The sequence below is a fragment of the Haliotis rubra genome, unplaced genomic scaffold (genome assembly GCF_003918875.1).
Source record: "Haliotis rubra isolate DU_JTF1 unplaced genomic scaffold, ASM391887v1 Scf110, whole genome shotgun sequence".
Taxonomy (NCBI): domain Eukaryota; kingdom Metazoa; phylum Mollusca; class Gastropoda; order Lepetellida; family Haliotidae; genus Haliotis; species Haliotis rubra.
This window is the reverse complement of record NW_025765004.1, coordinates 2,093,850-2,112,124: the sequence shown is the minus strand read 5'-3', so window position 1 is coordinate 2,112,124 and position 18,275 is coordinate 2,093,850. Positions and strand designations below refer to the sequence as shown.

Genomic DNA, 18,275 nt, shown 5'->3' with positions numbered 1-18,275 from the left:
ATCTCTTATATATCATATGTTTTCTACATCTGTCTTTAATCACCTGAAGAAAGGGCAAAAAGTAGCCCAGAAACGTAGTGCTATACAATAAAGAAGAAGTTGCCATCCATATACTTGTCTTACATAGGCTGTTATGTTTGGGCTTTTGAATCAAACATGGTGCCGGTGTGTTTCAGCACCTTTGTTTTTCGCTGTTTTTGACAATGTTTTATTTCACTCAAATTCAACGTACATTGAATCTGTTGTTCCACTGCATGTTCCAACATGTCATTTAAAGTCCCCCTTAAGCACACAAATAGTTGCATTTACCTTAGAGTACAAATGTCCTCAACAGGTTTAAGTTTATATATGACTACTAGTATCAAATTTTTGGGTGTTCCCATACTGAGCTTTTTGTTTGTATATAGAATCTTACTACCTGATCATTAAAGTTAGTTTTTATTGTATCAGATGATAATATTTTTGTCAAATGAAGTCAAATGAGCAGATGTTGTGAAAATTTTGCATGAATGAATGATTATGACAATTCAAATACTACGCCAAAATAATAGGAAATACTTTGAATCATCAAGACACATCTTCTGATCCATCTTGCACTGGCAGATGGAAATTATATGTTCATATCTGCTAGGGAAGTTCTGGACAAAGTGACACCCACGGCATGCTGTTTGAAAAATTGGATAAAAATCCTTGCAGGATAAATACGTGAATTATCATCTTGAAAAGTGAGATGTTGCCCAATATGCTGGGCAATGGCACCGATGTGGTGAAATAATATTTTTTGATAGTACAGAGCTACAGATAACTTTTTGGGTCATTGAGTTATGTACTCGCTTGTGTTCATCTCAATTGGGTATCCTAATTTTCCTTTGAGTAACCAAATAAATTGTACTCATCTCACTCAAACTCAATTGGGTATTTTGCCATTTTCCAATAATTTAAAAATATAATAAAGTTTAAATTTGAGTGTTTTTTATTTGTATTTGATCTGTAATATGAGAAGCGATAAGAAAAACTGCAAGTTGTCAAGTTCATATCCTGAAATAGAACCTCTCAGTATACCTCAGTTATAGTATCTATCCACCGGTACACAAACTAAGATTTGACATTTTTGTGTGTACGCGTGTAAGATCACATTTATTGAGTATTTACACAAATTCAAGCGTACTTGTACGCAATAGACTTAATAGGAATTGAGTTTTCACATAAATATTTGCGTAATTTACGCAGATACGCAGCTTATCTGTACCTCTGTAGTATTGAACTTTGACTCTGCAAATTGAGTGATAATATGGCGTGCAGTTCATCCAGTCATTATGATACCGCCCCATACTATGAGAACACTCCTTGCTCTTTCTTCACCCTTTGTGAAGCTTGCCAGCCACTGTCTCCATCAGCTTTTGAGAAGTGTGCTCTGGTCATTAAAAAGAAGATGAAGATGAAGAAGAAACTGCACTCCAGAACTATTGTCAAGGTGCCTGCAGACACCCCATCCATCTATCTCTCTGGCTGTTAAACCAACATTGTTACTGAGGAACCCTTTTGGAAATTTGATAAAAGATCTAGCAGATCAAATTTCAACACTATCTCAAGAAAGGATAGATGTTCATGATCCTCCTCGTCCTCATAAGAGAGCCAGGTTGGAACCTTAGACTTGGAATGGAGAATTTTACAAATGCTTCAAAGAATCCAGATTTTTAATCTATGGACTTGAGAATGAAATCCTCAGACCACAGGTCAGCCAGATACACATTGCAGACATGGTGGATGCACTAGATGTCCTATAAGCAGAATCAATGTCACCTCTACCTGATCAAGAGGACTTTGCCACAGAAATTCAGAGGCTCCTCTCTCCAATATCAGAGCTCAGTGCCAGTTATCTCAGTCATCTTTCCACTCTGAGATCATCAAGAATGTCTTCACTTTAGAAAGGATTTCAAGGATATGCAGTTAAAATACCTGAACATTTATCCATCAAGGAAGGAGAATGTCTCCACTTTAGAAAGGATTTCAAGGATATGCAGTTAAAATACCTGAACATTTATCCATCAAGGAAGGAGAATGTCTTCACTTTAGAAAGGATTTCAAGGATATGCAGTTAAAATACCTGAACATTTATCCATCAAGGAAGGAGAATGTCTCCACTTTAGAAAGGATTTCAAGGATATGCAGTTAAAATACCTGAACATTTATCCATCAAGGAAGGAGAATGTCTTCACTTTAGAAAGGATTTCAAGGATATGCAGTTAAAATACCTGAACATTTATCCATCAAGGAAGGAGAATGTCTCCACTTTAGAAAGGATTTCAAGGATATGCAGTTAAAATACCTGAACATTTATCCATCAAGGAAGGAGAATGTCTCCACTTTAGAAAGGATTTCAAGGATATGCAGTTAAAATACCTGAACATTTATCCATCAAGGAAGGAGAATGTCTTCACTTTAGAAAGGATTTCAAGGATATGCAGTTAAAATACCTGAACATTTATCCATCAAGGAAGGAGAATGTCTCCACTTTAGAAAGGATTTCAAGGATATGCAGTTAAAATACCTGAACATTTATCCATCAAGGAAGGAGAATCACGATTTTATGCTGAAAGAGTTCATCTTATAAACAGTTTTCAGAGACTAAACTATTGATGTTTGACAGCTACCAATATGTCTTAACAAAAATATCCAAATTCCAACATTCTCAACACACTTTGAGGCAATAGATGTCACTATTGAAAATGATATCTCACATTCAAAGGTCAACTGCATCTCCAGCACTTTCAGAATTGTATAAATCATCATTGAGGCCAACAGCTAAACTCTATCACCTATAGACCTAGTGTTCAGGGACCTGTGTTCAGGGACCTTGCCTGGTGGAGGAATTCCAAAATGTCATACACAGGAAGTCTCACTTACAGGCAGGATAGCTCATCCTGGAGACATGAAGGCATCAAGCATCATTGGGAGCTACAAACACTAGTTCATATCAACATACTGGAGCATACTGAGAGCAGTGATATTAGCAATCAGGCAGTGGAAATCGATACTCAGGAATTCCATATTACTAGTTGCTTCAGACAACACCACAGTAGTGGCCTACATAAACAGATTTTGGAGGCACCCACTCTGAAGACCTTATGGGAACTTTACAATCTGGTAGACAGTCTGCAGGGCCACATAGCAGACAGATATATCTCAGGGATGGAAATATATTCTTGCAGAAGCGTTATCTCGCCCGGACAAGATTTTGTCAACAGTCAGTATTTTTGCAACCTAGAAAATAGAAACGTTTTGAGCAAATCAATTAATAAGATTGTCACGGATAACAATGATGAAATTACTGACAGCTATACTATCTTAAATAATGTAAAATATTTTAAGTTTTTTTTTACTCTTCTGGCAGGAAATACAAGGATGATACTTGTTTACAAGATGTAGTAACACCCACTTTAAGTGACCATCTTACTATGATCTAAGAGAAAAATTAGAAAAAGACATTGACATGGAAGAAATAACATTGGCAATTAAAAATATGAAAAATAACAAAAGTCTTGGAACAGATGGATTTCCAACAGATTTCCAACAATCACTTGTATTCTTATGTGAAACAAAGTGATTTTTTTTTTATTAGTTGATATCAATGTTTGAAAATAAACACTCATTTTTCTTACAATGAAAGGATAACCCGCAAAATAAGTGCTGAAATGTTATGCCATTATGAGGCCTTTCCACGCTAAACAGGCCAGAGTTACCGTCCTTTGATTATGACGGAATTGGTGCCACTTGATTTTAGACTGGTCTCCTGTCTAGTCCCAAATCAAACGATATTAATACTGAAAATAATTACGTGAAATAAGTTTGTGATAATACGAAAGAATCATAAGAAATGAAAATGTAAGGCAGCAGGATAGATTGATGGTGTGTATTTTCATTCATAACCTCACCGCAATGAAAATATCAAATATGTATAACAATGTTGACGTACATATAACATCACTATCGGGACGCGACTTTTTCAAATGACATGTTCACTATCAGGAGTACGCAGGATTTTTCGAAGGAAACTTTTGTTGTTTCAAGCCAAGTATATACATAAATGTGAGTAAGTAAATGTAAGTAGTCCGAAACATTCTGACAATCTGGTTGTTATTTTCTTTTTGTTTTCATTGTAAGCAAGGGAAAATAGTGAGAAACGAAGAGAAGTACCATGTGTCAACCATGTGTCAGTCATGGCGTCATGCTTTCAGAAACTATAATATGTTACGATGAATCTAGGAAATCATTGGAATACACCTATTTTATGTAACTATCGCTTACTACGATACCTTTCCCATGCATGTTCTAAAACAAATGAGCAAGTGTATGCAACAAGTAGGCGAATGGATACACAGTGTAAAATCTGAGATTGACTTTGTTTACATTTCAAACAAGTGGTCCTTTCCCAGCGCGGCATCTGATATATTTCGTTAGGTTTCACTGAAACAATTGGTATTGATGATAAAGTCTAATTGTCAGTTTATTTTGAACTGTATGAGGAATTCAGGGATTTGTGTAAGGAAGGTGGTGTTATGGCTGAACATTCACTTTGACGTTAATATTGTGTTTGCGTATTTTCCAAAACATTCTCGGTTCATCGACAATGTTTGAGAACGAGCATTGGTGATTCGATCAAACAACAACAACAAAAATACCAATGATCACAATGATGTTTTTTTCGTTTTAAATTCAATTCTCCCAGTAAAATTTTCAATTTGAATTAAGACATACTATAAATTACGCAAAACGCAGTGAATGGTGATTTTGTAATGTGTCAAAACTGGCGAGATTTACGATGCATGTATTTTTCAGTATATTTGCCCTACAATGAGCGGATGATATCATAGAAAAAACGAATTTCAAACAGAATTCAAAACTGCAAATTGCATTTATCTGCGTGATCTATTTGGATATGGTATCGATGTCAAAGTGAAAGTCGTAAAAGAAGGACATGTATCATACGATTTATGTAGGAATTAAGAAGCCAACATAGAATGCCAGCACATTCACCAATGGCAAGCTAGATGTAGTGCATATATATATATATATATATATACATGTTAGTTTTTGTGAAACAAGATACTGTTGGAAATACGACCGACTCAGGTTGAATGTTATACAATTTGGTCACGTAGTAACACTTTTTGTTCAATGTATATGTTTTTTCAAACTGCAACATTTTTACAGTGTGGAGCTGACCACATGGCCAGCTGACGGCAAGGCAACAGGTTGATTAAAACAGTAGCCTGCGCATCCACACCTATACCTGCACCGCGTGAAATGGGTCTAATAAGGTCTAACAACGTCATTCGTTTATCGGTTAGGCACCAATGACATTATTTCCAAGGGACATAAGCCATGGTGTGTTTATTGTGGACATAGAACTCTCGGTAAATGTAGAATTTTTGGGGGGATATAACGCAAAACATAAATTAGTTACTTATGATATAGGTTTGGCTATAAAACTACTTGACAAACACTTTTTATGATGAAAAAGTCCAAGACAAAAAGGTTATTCTTTTTCAGAAGTCCTCCTTGGGGTACATATAAGCATTTAAATGTCCATTTAAAATCCCACGACAGTTGTAACTATATTTTTTAATAAAATATTTACAAAACAAAAACTCTAGCCGTCAACCTGGCACCTCACTTTTCATGCTGTCGTTCTTCTGGAAAGACGTGCGTGTGTTCCATTGAAGTTTTGTGCTTCTTCCCTTCGGATATGAGTGATAAAGAGTCAAATACTGTATGTATGGTTCCTTTTCTTCCGTACGGGCTCTAGATGGAATTTATAGGCTGACTTTTTCATTCATAAATTGTTATAACTTTGCCAGTCGGTTCCCATCTCCAGCCTTACAAATGGCAGGCAAGATGGCGGACCATGTGGCTTACATTCGTCCCAAGCGTGTGTTAGGCTTGGTGCCTGCACAGCTTGGATGTTTTGTGTGTATATGTTTACCATAATGCTAGGCTGCCTTATCCTATTTTCGCTTTCAGTGAAATACGGTAAGTCGATGTTGGTAATTTAGCATATACTACTGTATCTGTGGTATATTACGCTGTTGTATGTTAGCACACATAGCTTGCTTTTTTTTCTCCGCTTGTTCATGATACATGTTAAGCTGGTTTAAATTGCTGTAGCGGTTTGGCAAATATTTGTTATCGTCCGTGCGGTTTCCTTTTTTGCTATCTTTGTGTGTAAATATGTGTATATATCTACATTTTTACTGGGCAACAGTTACCATTATCTGGTCCTGTTTGTTACAGTTCCGGCCTTGCATTTCATGCGGCATTAACATTCCGCCCAAAGACCCCCATATGGTCTGTCTATGCTGCCTTGCTGAGGAGCATCATGACGCCCAGGAGTGTCACAAGTGCCAGGCCTTCTCCCCTAAAACTATTAAGAAGCGCTCTCCGGACTTTTTGTTCTACACGAACTTGCTGCAGGGCTTTGGACCCGCCCTCCCAAAACCTAAAGGCAAAAAGGGTGCTTCTCCGGTGGTTAAGGTTGGCGGTAAGCGGGCCAAGTCGGTGGATAAAACCCCCCTCTTCCCCTTCCCCTTCTACTTCTGGACTCCACTCCTGCACCGTTTACTTTGTCAGATGTGTCCTCTCTATTGCAGCAGCAGATGACTTCAGTACGTTCACTGATCACGGATGCAATGTCCGGTCTCCGGCAGGAGATCGGTATCCATTCGGGGTTGAGTGGCAGGCTGGGGTCGTCTGCCGGAGGCACCCCTACCTCGAGCTTAGGCTCCGGGACGGGGGTCGTCTGCCGGAGGCACCCCTACCTCGAGCTTAGGCTCCAGGACAGGGGTGACCTCTGCCGGAGGCACCCCTACCTCGAGCTTAGGCTCCGGGACAGGTACTACCTCCGGGGGAGCGCTTAAACCGAGCCTCGGCTCTGGTGACGGCCTCCCCGCTCTTTCAGCCGTGTCTGACCCGAGCCTCGGCTCTGGTACAGTACAGCTTACCGGCGCTGGTCCATCAGGTGTTGCACCGATGGCTCCCGGCACCCATGCTGTGGGTTTTCGAGCACCGGCACCGCCGGTTCCCTTGATACCTTCCGGCGCTCTGGGGAATCCCGCCGTGGCGAGCTCTTCCCTCGGATCTCGGCACCCAGGCTCGGCCTTGAGCCTAGGGTCGGTCGAGCCAGGTTTCTCGGCGCTTCTCAATCCCCTGTGGTTGTCCTTGGCCCCTTCTTCTGTTCCTTCGGAGCCGACTCTCGATGTAGAGAGCTCTTGCTTGGAGGAGCGGGAGGAGGAAGCCATGGATGAGGATTAGGGTCGGGAGCGGCTGGGAGAAGCTAGCTTCTCGCTTGGCTCGTCCCTGAGGCAGGTGCGCGAACACATCGCCGCTCTACTGCCTCAGGTGGTTGTCACCTCGGACGACCCCGACCCTGCGGAGTTCCGGCTTCCCGGTGAATCTTTCGCTTCCCAGTAAGCTATCCTTGGTGGTCTTGATGCAAGCAGTTGCTACACTGTCGACCGTCGGGATTCACTGCCTTTTACCCGACGTCCTGTAGGCGGTTGACTGACTCTTTTCCTACAGGAATGGGAGAAAGTCACCTCAAATCCCTGGGTCCTATCCACACTCAGGGATGGCCACATGCCACAGATGAAGCGAGGCCCTCCTCCTTTCTCCGGGTTTCGTTTCACTCCGGTGCCGAACTCTCAGGAGAAGGCAGATATACTCCGTGCCGAGGTCCAGTCGTTGCTGGACAAGGCAGCCATCGAAATGGTTCTGGTGGGCCAGGAAAACCTGGGCTTTTCTCCACTTATTTCCTGGTCTCAATCTCAAAGGTCTGAACAATTTAATAGAGGTGCCGTCTTTCAAGATGGAGACACTGCGTTCAGTGATCTCATCTGTAGAGGCAGGGGATTGGCTCACGTCAATCAACCTCAAAGACGCATACCTCCATGTACCGATGCACCCCCAGTTTTGGAAATACCTCCGGTTTTCTTTCGACGGAAGTGTTATCAGTTTCGTGTGCTCCCCTTCGGCATCTCCACGGCACCAAGGGTGTTCACCAAACTCATGCTGTAGCCAGCTCAGATCGCCAGGGCACAGGGCAACTTTTGTTACCCACACCTGGACGACTTGCTTCTCAGGGCACTTGCTACCCACTTGAGTCGGCATTCCACACAGTCAGTGATGGATACTCTCACCAAGTTGGGTTGGATTATCAACCTCAATAAATCAGAACTGGTTCCCACCCAGGATCTGGTTTTCTTGGGGGCGAGATTCGAGACAAAACAGGGCATAGTCTCTCTGTCTCGGGACCGCATTCCCAAAGTCCAGGGGATTCTGTTTCAATTCCTCCAATCCCCCAGGGCCTCAGCTCGAACTTGGCTTCAGTTGCTAGGCAACATGGCGGCGACAGTGGACATAGTTTGGCATGCGCGCCTGAGGATGCGACCTGTTCAGCAAGCGCTAGAACAGCTGTGGTCTCACTCAGAGAGTTACGAGAAGATTCTGGTAACTCCGGAGTGGCTCATTCCTCACTTACAGTGGTGGACCGACACCGAGAATCTATCCAAGGGTTTACCGTTGGAAACCCCGGTGCCGACGCTCACAATTCACACGGACGCTTCCCTCACAGGCTGGGGGGGGGTGTCCTGGGTGACCTCACAGCTTCAGGCCTTTGGTCCATGCTGGAATTGAGAGCAGTCCGGTTGGTGTTTGAATCAGGTTCCTGGATCAGGTTCGGAACCTTACGGTTCGTCAAGAGATGGACAACCAAACGTCGATGTCCTATATCCTGAAGTAGGGCGGTACGGTGTCTCCGTCACTCCTTCAGGAGGCGTGGCAGTTTCTACTATGGTGCGATCAGTTCAGCATACGGGTTATGCCTGTTTATCTCCCAGGGGTGGACAGCGTTCGTGCAGATGCGCTCTCATGTCGTATCCTAGCTCCTCACGAGTGGTTACTCGACCGGGAGATATTCGGTATTATCTCCCAGTTGTTCGGGTCGTTCCAGGTGGATCTGTTTGCCTCTGGGGTGACGAACCAAACTCTGGTGTTCTGCTCACGGATCTCGGATCCGAGAGCAATCGCCTCTGATGCCTTCCAGCTCGATTGTACAGACAGGGTTCTGTGGGCCTTCCCACCAATACCGCTGATCTCCAGGGTCCTATCGCAGCTAGCCACCCAACCAGCCCAACTACTAGTGCTTCTCGCACCTCTGTGGTCATCTCAGCGCGCTGGTTGCCGGTAATACTCAGGTTGCTCGTCCAGCCTCCTGTACTATTACCAATGCGGCCGGACCTACTATTCCAGGAAGGCGCACCACACCCAAATCCCAGGATTCAGTGGGTGGCTTGGCCTTTGTCCGGAATCGCCTACAAGTGAGCGGAATTCCTATACCAGTTGCAGAGACAATTCTGGCTTCGCAGAGGGATTCGACTCACATACAGTATGAGGATAGGTGGGCCTGTTATGCGCGCTGGTGTGGAAATAGAGGGATTCTCGATCCCTTTTCTTCGACTGTAGTTGAGGTGTTGGAGTTTTTACAGTCTCGGTTAGAGTCCGGCTTAGCTGCGTCTACTATCCGAGGCTACTACACGGCTATTTCAGCCTTCCACATTCCCATCGAGGGTGCCCTCTTAGGGAAACACCCTCTGGTGCAGCGCTTCCTAGCAGACGTGGACAGACTGCGTCCGGTCGTCCGTTGGTCCAGTCCCACATGGGATGTCCAGTCCTCTCCTCTCTTTTAAGATTTGGCGAATTTGACTCTCCAGCTGCTGAGTTGGAAAACGGCATTTTTAGTAGCGGTTACATCTGGTAGATACATGCTATGACATCGGACCCGGAGCTTGCCGTGTTTCATAAGGATCGTGTAAGTATCCGCTTACCAGATTCGTACCGCCCTAAGATCGATAGTGCGTTTCATATTACGGCACCTATAGATCTTCCCGCTTCCTGCGTTGTCTGGTAACACTAACCGTAAGGTTCATGTGTTAGACGTCCGCAAGACATTAAAAGCGTATATTAAGAGAACGGCGTCCATCCGTAAGAATAGACAGCTATTCTGCTGCTACAGCGGCGGCAAGGCTGCTCATCCGGCGAATACACAAACCTTGTCAAGGTGGATTGTGTCTGCTATCTGTATGTCTTACATACACAAGGGCTTATTCTTCCCCCCCACCCCCCACCCCCGAGGGGTTGAAAGCTCATTCGGTGCGTGCAGTAGCTACCTCCAAAGCTTATGCTGCTGTTCTGCCCATTGAGGAGATCTGCTCAGCGGCTATTTGGAGTACGTTCATCCGTCATTATCAGCTGGACAAACACTCACGTGAGCGTGCTCGGTTTGGCCAAACGGTTCTCCGCAGTGGACAGAGTAGCACCTCTCAAGCCGATTGAGCTTTCCAGATTTTTACTCTGACCATTTCTGCACTTGGTGTTGAGTTTCTATCATCCCCTTTTTATCGGTGACGGTATTTGGTGGTGGTTTTTAGTCCTGATATCCGTTGGTGATCGGTGCCTTGACCTTTACTTTCCATTTTCCACGCTTGACGAGCTGTGCACTATGGACAGTAGTTTGGTTTGGCGAGTTCCTGGTTTTTGCACCCCTCCGAACTTAGGTCGGGGGGTTGGGTTTGATTGGGGATGTAATATCCGATCAGCCAATCGGCATATAGGCTATGACAGTAGGGGTCCACGCCTAAGTCACGCCGCCCGCCTTGATTGACATCAGCGGTCAGGTGACTAGGTGAGTGTAATTTTCTCTATTTCCATACGGTTGTAGACTGTTACTATCTATGGATCACTTTGTCAGACAGAATACCACTCCCGGCTTCTTTGTCTTTGGGAGTCTGTTTAATGCTTATATTCTGAAAAAGAATTATACAAACCTGTAGCAGTTATGAATTCTTTGAAGATTAGTCCTCCTTGGGGTACAGCCACCCGCCTCCCCTCATTCTGTCTGATATGTTCAGCATGAAAAGCGTGGTGCGAGGTTGACGGCTAGAGTTACCTGCTCTTGGCTGTAGGGGGCCCCCGAGGGGGCCCTGTAGGGGTGGTCTCACATGACAAAAATGAGTTTTTGTTTTGTAAATATTTTATTATAAAAAATAGTTACAACTGTCGTGGGATTTTAAATGGACATTTAAATGCTTATATGTACCCCAAGGAGGACTTTCTTCAAAGAATTCATAACCTCTACAGGTTTGTATAAATTTTTGTGTAAACTTGCCCTTTAAATATTGCATCTATAAATTTAGTAAAGATATTTCTGATAAAAATCAAATGTCTTTTACAATGAAAAGAGGTGTCATTACTTGTATACCTAAGCCAAACAAAAACAGAACCCTTTTAAAAAAATGGAGACCAATAACTTTATTGAATTCATTGAATAAGATAGTAAGCACTTTCTAATCACTTAAAAACAACTTTGTATTTTCTTATACATGAAAATCAGACTGGCTTTATACCTGCTACAAATATAAGTGAAAACACAAGATTACAGTATGACATTATGTTTGAGACATTCCAGGTTTATCAATTTTGAACAATTTTGAAAAGGCATATGATACTGTTTCTGAAGATTTTATTAATTTGGTATTAAAAAAGTTTGGCTTTGGTCCCCAAATTATCCGCTGAATAAATATTTTAACCTATAATACAACATCTTGTGTTATTCAAAATGGACATCGCTCAGATTTCTTTTCAAATGAATGGGGTTGTAGACAAAGGGATGCGCTATCATCATATCTTCTCCTTTTTGTAGCTGAAATCCTTGGATGCATGATAAGGCAAAATGAAAATATGTCACGGGTGTTGTAATTGATGATAAAGAGTATAAATTAGGACAATATGCAGATGATACTGAACTGTTTTCAGATGGTACAGAAAAATGTCTTTATGCTACTATTGATACAATTAATACATTTTATAAGATGTCAGGACTAAAAATAAATATTGATAAAAGTAAAGCAATCTGGATTAGATCAAAATCAGCTTGTGGAGATAAACTATGTCAGGATTTGAATATTGAATGGCCAAAAATGAATTTGATGTTCTGGGAATTAATTTTAATGCTGAACTGAAGGATCTATGGATCATCAATACAAAGAAAAATACTAGAGCAAATTAATAGATTATTGGTGGTGTGGGAAAAAAAGACATTTAACACTAATCCGCAAATGTACTGTTATGAAGACACTAGCTATTTCAAAATTAGTTCATATTTTCAATACTTTACCAAACCCACCACAATATTTTATTACATCCCTTGAAAAATATTGTACAAATTTATTTGGAATAATAATAATAATAATAATAATAATAGTGGATTTGTATTGCACTTTTCCATACTTGGATATTATGCTCAAAGCGCAGTGAGATTTGATCAGAAGAAAGCTTGGCGGAAAAGATGGGTTTTGATAGCTGTTTTGAAGGCAGAACAGGTTTGACACTGGCGGACATCAAGGGGAAGATTGTACCAGGCAGTGGCTGCAGCATATGCAAACGATTTCTTCCCATAACTAGAGAGTTTCACTTTTGGAACAATAAACAGATGTTTGAATTCAGACCGAAGGGTTCTGCTGGGACAGTACAATGGAAGTAAGTCACAGAGATACTGTGGGGCTGTTTGAGAGTAGCATTGTAGGAATGACAAAATTAAGTACATTGAAAAAAGATTATAAACATGGGGGATTAAGAACCATCGGCATAAAAACATTTATCAATGCCTTGAAACTATCTACTATAAGACTTTATTTAAGAAAATCCTCAATATGGAATCCATGCAATTTTCCTTTACATAATATTATGAAATTTGGTGCTAATTTCCATTATATTGCTGAAATTGATAATCCATACTGGAAAGATGTTTTAAAAGCATGGAATATGTCTTGTATGAAATTACCATAGATGAAAAGACCATTGATGAAATTTTATCACAGCCATTATGGCTTAATAATAATTTTAAAAACCCAAATCATTATCAGACATTGGGCAAATAAAGGACTATTAACCATCAAAGACATGTGTGATGAAGAAGGTTTGATGTCTCTTGAATCTTTGAAAAAAACAAATGTAATAAAAGGGACAGAATTAGATCATAGATATGTTCTAAATATTTACCTGAATCATGGAAACATACAATAACAAATTACAGGTATATACGTAACTATGACATGAACCTAACTTCTTATCAAAAGAATTTATTGAAATCGTTACATGGCTCAAGATTATTTTATGATATATTGTTATTTAACAATAATAACCTCATGTGTCATAAATGGGACAATGTGTTTGATGATACTGATTTTGATTGGCCAATGATTTTTAAGTCTTACAGTCAAGACATTAATGATGTAAAACTCTTAGATTTCAATTAAAATTTTAACATGGTATTTTCTATACCAAAAGAGAACTCTTAAAACTGAACCTTATCCAAAGTGTCTCATTCAGATTTTGTACAGATGATGATGATGATGATGATGATGATGAAAACTTATGTCATGTTTACTGGGAATGTAGTGAAACTAAGAAGTTTTGGAATGATTTTAAAATTTGCATTAACAACTATGTGATTCTAAAATTTAATTTGACAAAATGTTTGGTGTATTTTGGTACCTTAAGTAAGAACAGATTACTTAATCATATAATCATTTCAGCTAAAAGACATATTTATGTCAGTTCTATGAAAAACAACATTCCAAAATTTGATAAGTTTATAAAGATTTTAAAAGATATTTTTTCTGTTGAAAGCTTCATTGCCAAAAGGAAGAATGAAATGAATAAATTTGCAAATAAATGGCATCCATTATTTCCAGTATTCAAACCTGACCTGTGTATGCAGCAACCGCTTTTGTAAAATCTTGATCTGATTACCCTTTTGAAAAATTATCTTTGTTTAGTTATATATTAATTAGTTAGTTTACATATTTGTATATGCACTGATGCAACATTGGGAACATATAATAATAATAAAAGAAAGAAAGATTTTGTTAACAGAATGGATGCTGGAACCTATAGACAAACCATCACCATGATCACTATCTCATCTTGCTTGGAAAACTGCATCCCTCAAGCCCTGGCTACAACCTCAAGGCTGTCCGAGCAACATGCACTGGATATCAGATCCATTACATTCCTGAAGAATCCCCGCTCCAGTCAAAATCAGAGCATTACCTGAATTCCTGTACAATAATCAGAAGCTGGCTTTGGACCTCCAGAGCGAGTCTTTCTATTCCTTCTCTAGTGCCTAAGCTAGACAGAAGTTTACCAAACAGACTTTTATGCCTAATAAGAGTTTTTATAGGCACAATGTATTTCTCTCAATAATACTAACTATCAGCCCTCAGGGAAACTACCATATAATTTATTCCAAAAATAGTTAAGTATTTAGATTACAATATTAAATTAAAAAGTTCGAATGAATTGATGCAAAGTTGCATTGAATTGATTCTAACGCCCTCTACCAGCCTAATTTTATCTCAAGCGAACCTCATAGAGTAATGTCACTTGGAATGCTTTTGATGAATATCCTATACACAACTTGTGATTGAAACCAGTTTGGCAAACACTGACAACACCGCGTGCGACAGTTTTCCATGTACAGAGCAATCGTTTAGATTCCATATATGGCAAGTATTATCAGTTTGGAAGTTGTTCACCTCAAAGTTTCAACTATCGATTTCAGTTAATTCGTAAGGAATAATAAGTCTTTTATTGCATCAATAGGAAGCTAAAAAGGAGTGCATATCCCCCAATATATAAAATACAGACCAAAATAGTGTCGAAAATGTGTGACATTGTGCCTTTAAGGTTCATTTTCCACTAAAGTTGCACATTGAGTAAATGACCAAAATATAACCTCTGAATTGTTTCATTATTATTCAACACAATTAATCTATTAGTTTCAATGGTAATGCAGCCAAGTTTATGCACGCTAGGCGTGATATGTCCAAAGACACAACATAATAAAGTCAACCTATCCATTTTCGATGAAACCAGATACGTTACTCAATGTACACTACTGGAATGAAGTAACTGTGCATTATTTGATGTTGTGCCATTTTTTAATGCAAAAAGATAATAACATGATTTGTGATGTTTTCCTTAATCATTGTTTAATTGTTGAGAGGATATATTAGGCATCGTGACAGCCCTTGAAGAGATGTGGTGTCAAAAGTCAGTTCACAAATTCAGTATTGTGTGTATCCGCCATTATTGTTAATGACAACCATGACACATAGACAACGCTAAGCGATTGGAGAAAGTTTGGGGAATGTTGTTCCGTGTCTGAACTAACACTTGTCCCAATACAGCTAACGTCAATGGCTGAATCTGGGCTTGACATAAACATTGCTCCATTTCATCCGAAGGGGAACAGGTCAAAAGGGCAGCATGACAAAAGGGACGCAAAACGGAAAAGTCAACAGGGCCACAAACCCCTAGTCAAAAGGGCCGCATCAAAAAGTCAAAAGGGCCCCATATAAAAAAATAATAAAAATAACATCTTTTTTTAAGTGTATTATAGTAAAAAGGTTACACGTCAATACAATGTATATTTTATGCATACTAGTCCTGGTGCTCGATAAGGGACAGGTCCAGAGACTCAGCTGGCCAGGGGTGTACTGAAATGTTCTGTTGTCTCAGGAAATCAAGTGGCATTGTGGGTATTATTTTATTGTGATAATAAAAGAAATAGTTAACATTTGAATTAAATTGTTTATGGTTGCATGTTTACTGTTATTATGGACTAGTTAAAAGTCCCTTGTGACTTGAAAAGAACATACATTACCTTAATTTTGGTTACTTTTGTTTTGTTGAAAGAAGATGTTTTTCTCCCATGATCACATAGACTCATAGAAGTATTTGATGATGTAAAGATTAGAGTGAGTGAGATTAGTTTTACGCCACTCTCAGTAATATTCCCGCTATATGGCAGCGGTCTGTAAATAATTGAGTCTGGACCAGACAATCCAGTGATCAACAGCATGAGCATCGATCTACACAGTTGGGATACGATGACATGTGTAAACCAAGTCAGCAAACCTGACCACCCGATCCTGTTAGTCGCCTCTTATGACAAGCATGGGTTACTGAAGATCAAATCTAACCCGGATCTTCACAGGTGTCTATAGATTAGATGAAGCTGGTCGTATATCTTGGGCAGCGTATATATAAAGAACATTCTCTTCAAATATGGATTTGGCTACGCCTTGATAATACAAGATGCAGGAAATCCGCAAATATTTTTCATTTCACAATTCAAATAACATAACATGGACTGTGGTCAACAATGTTGGATTGAAAACATATCTCAAAAATCGAAACATACAACATTCAACTTTCAAATCAGTACAAGATACAGAACCTTACCTTCAGCAAGTAGTTAAGAAGACCTATCAAGAAACGTTAACAAGATTCCGCTGCAGCTGCCATTAGCTTATGATCAACACTGGATGTCATACAAATACAGAAGCCAAAAGATGATGCCCACAATGATTAGGTTAATATTCATCGAAAATTAATATAATTTCTTTATTTATATGTAATTCATATTCAGCATTACGGCTATATTTTATCGATAAATATTTCTACACTAATCCATCATATGGAAAATTTGTACATCTTATGTCTTCTAAATGTGAATACACTGTTACACAACTCTTGAAATATCGTTTCCATGCTTTTGAATTAAGAGGGTCAGTCAGTAATCACTGATGTTATTTCCATTACCTATTCATGTATATTTGTATTACATTTGTATTATGTATGTTCTATCATAGAAGTCAGGTTACTGTTCATGCCCTACTTGTTTTACTATGTAATTCAGAGCATGAGTGACATGATTCAGATATGTTTATAACCTATCCTTAACATATGGATGGTCTTAAGTCTTGATAATCATATTATGTGCAAGTCTTATAAATACCCAAAATTGTTATGACTTACTTCTTCTTGCTCATCAAGATTCAAGAAGATTGGATGTTCCCTTGGGGTTTATATGAACAGTACAAAAATTCAAAATTAGGTGGCTGCTCACCACCTACTGACAGATTCAAGCAAGTAGTTTGAGTCAGGATAACGTAAAATATGTATTTTTTAGAGTTAAAATCAGATTTTGAACTTACCTTGACTCGCTGACTCATATGTGACACCACCAACCCCACCGCAATAATTCTTATGATTTGGAAACTACATGATTGGAGGAGAGTGATGGTTACTGGCTCTTTAGGTTGAAGGCAGTGGTTGGATGTTTTCACTGTTCTTGGGGAACAACACTGATGTTTCCACAGTATTTCGGTTTAGGGGCGGTGGGGTAGCCTAGTGGTTAAAGTGTTGGCTCGTCACGCCGAAGACCCGGGTTTGAATCCCCACATGGGTACAATTTGTGAAGCCCATTTCTGGTGTCCCCCGCCGTGATGTTGCTGGAATATTGCTTAAAGCGGCGTAAAACCAAATTCAGTCAGTCAGTCGGGTTAAGGGAGGGAGAAGCAAATAGTAGGGAGTCTAATATTTGGCATTCTTATGAAATCACATTCAATCTCCAAGAACAATTATTTCCTTCTTTGGCTTGTATACAGAGATAATAATAAAATAATCCTCTACTTTGACATGTCATCTGTATTTACATCATGTCATCATCCATATAATGTCTGTCACACCAGTCTAGCAATATTCAAAAACAGATAAACATTGGAGTCTGAAATATTTGTCTCATGTACACGTCACTTAAACAGTGCTCCCAATAATAATAATGTTGCTGTGAATTTTACTTTGATTTGGCCTGTACTCTTTTAACCATGCCATGAAATTCTCTCAAAAGGTATTCCCTCCTCTAAAAACATCTTCTATGAAACTGACTGACAACACTGAAATTTGCCCAATTAAGAGGATTATAGTTGGTTTAATATTTCAGTTTTACAGTACTGTTTTAATGAATTTCAGGAGAGGCTGATCGCATCATGGACACAGAAGGTATTATGTTGGCATTGCCACATGGCCTACCAACACTTTCCAGTATTGAAGCAGCTCGCCTGGACCAGGACACCAAAGACAGACCATCTTAAAAACCATTCTGTGTACACAGAGTGTTAGTGTATTTTCTTGTAATATTGTAGCCTTGAATGCATTCAGTAATTAGAATGTTTTACAATGGCCTCACAAGAGATCCACCATCCAACATAGAGGAGGCTCCATCTTATTTGTTTCCAGGCATAGAACATCGGATTTGTAGATGTAGTTCACTTTGTTCATAGTCAAGAACACACTTCTGAATCCTTACAGTG

At 39.9% G+C, this 18,275-nt stretch overlaps 1 protein-coding gene across 3 annotated transcripts in view; it reads left to right on the top strand.

Moving 5' to 3' along the window:
- LOC124286383 (plasminogen receptor (KT)-like) overlaps positions 1 to 18,275 on the top strand; it is a 66,303-nt gene extending 48,028 nt beyond the window's left edge. For all 3 annotated transcript variants that reach the window (XM_046722745.1, XM_046722755.1, XM_046722761.1), the window contains exon 5: positions 17,935 to 18,275. In XM_046722745.1, coding sequence (XP_046578701.1) covers positions 17,935 to 18,056 — 122 coding nt within the window. In that variant the 3' untranslated portion in view covers positions 18,057 to 18,275. The remainder of the gene's footprint in view (positions 1 to 17,934) is intronic.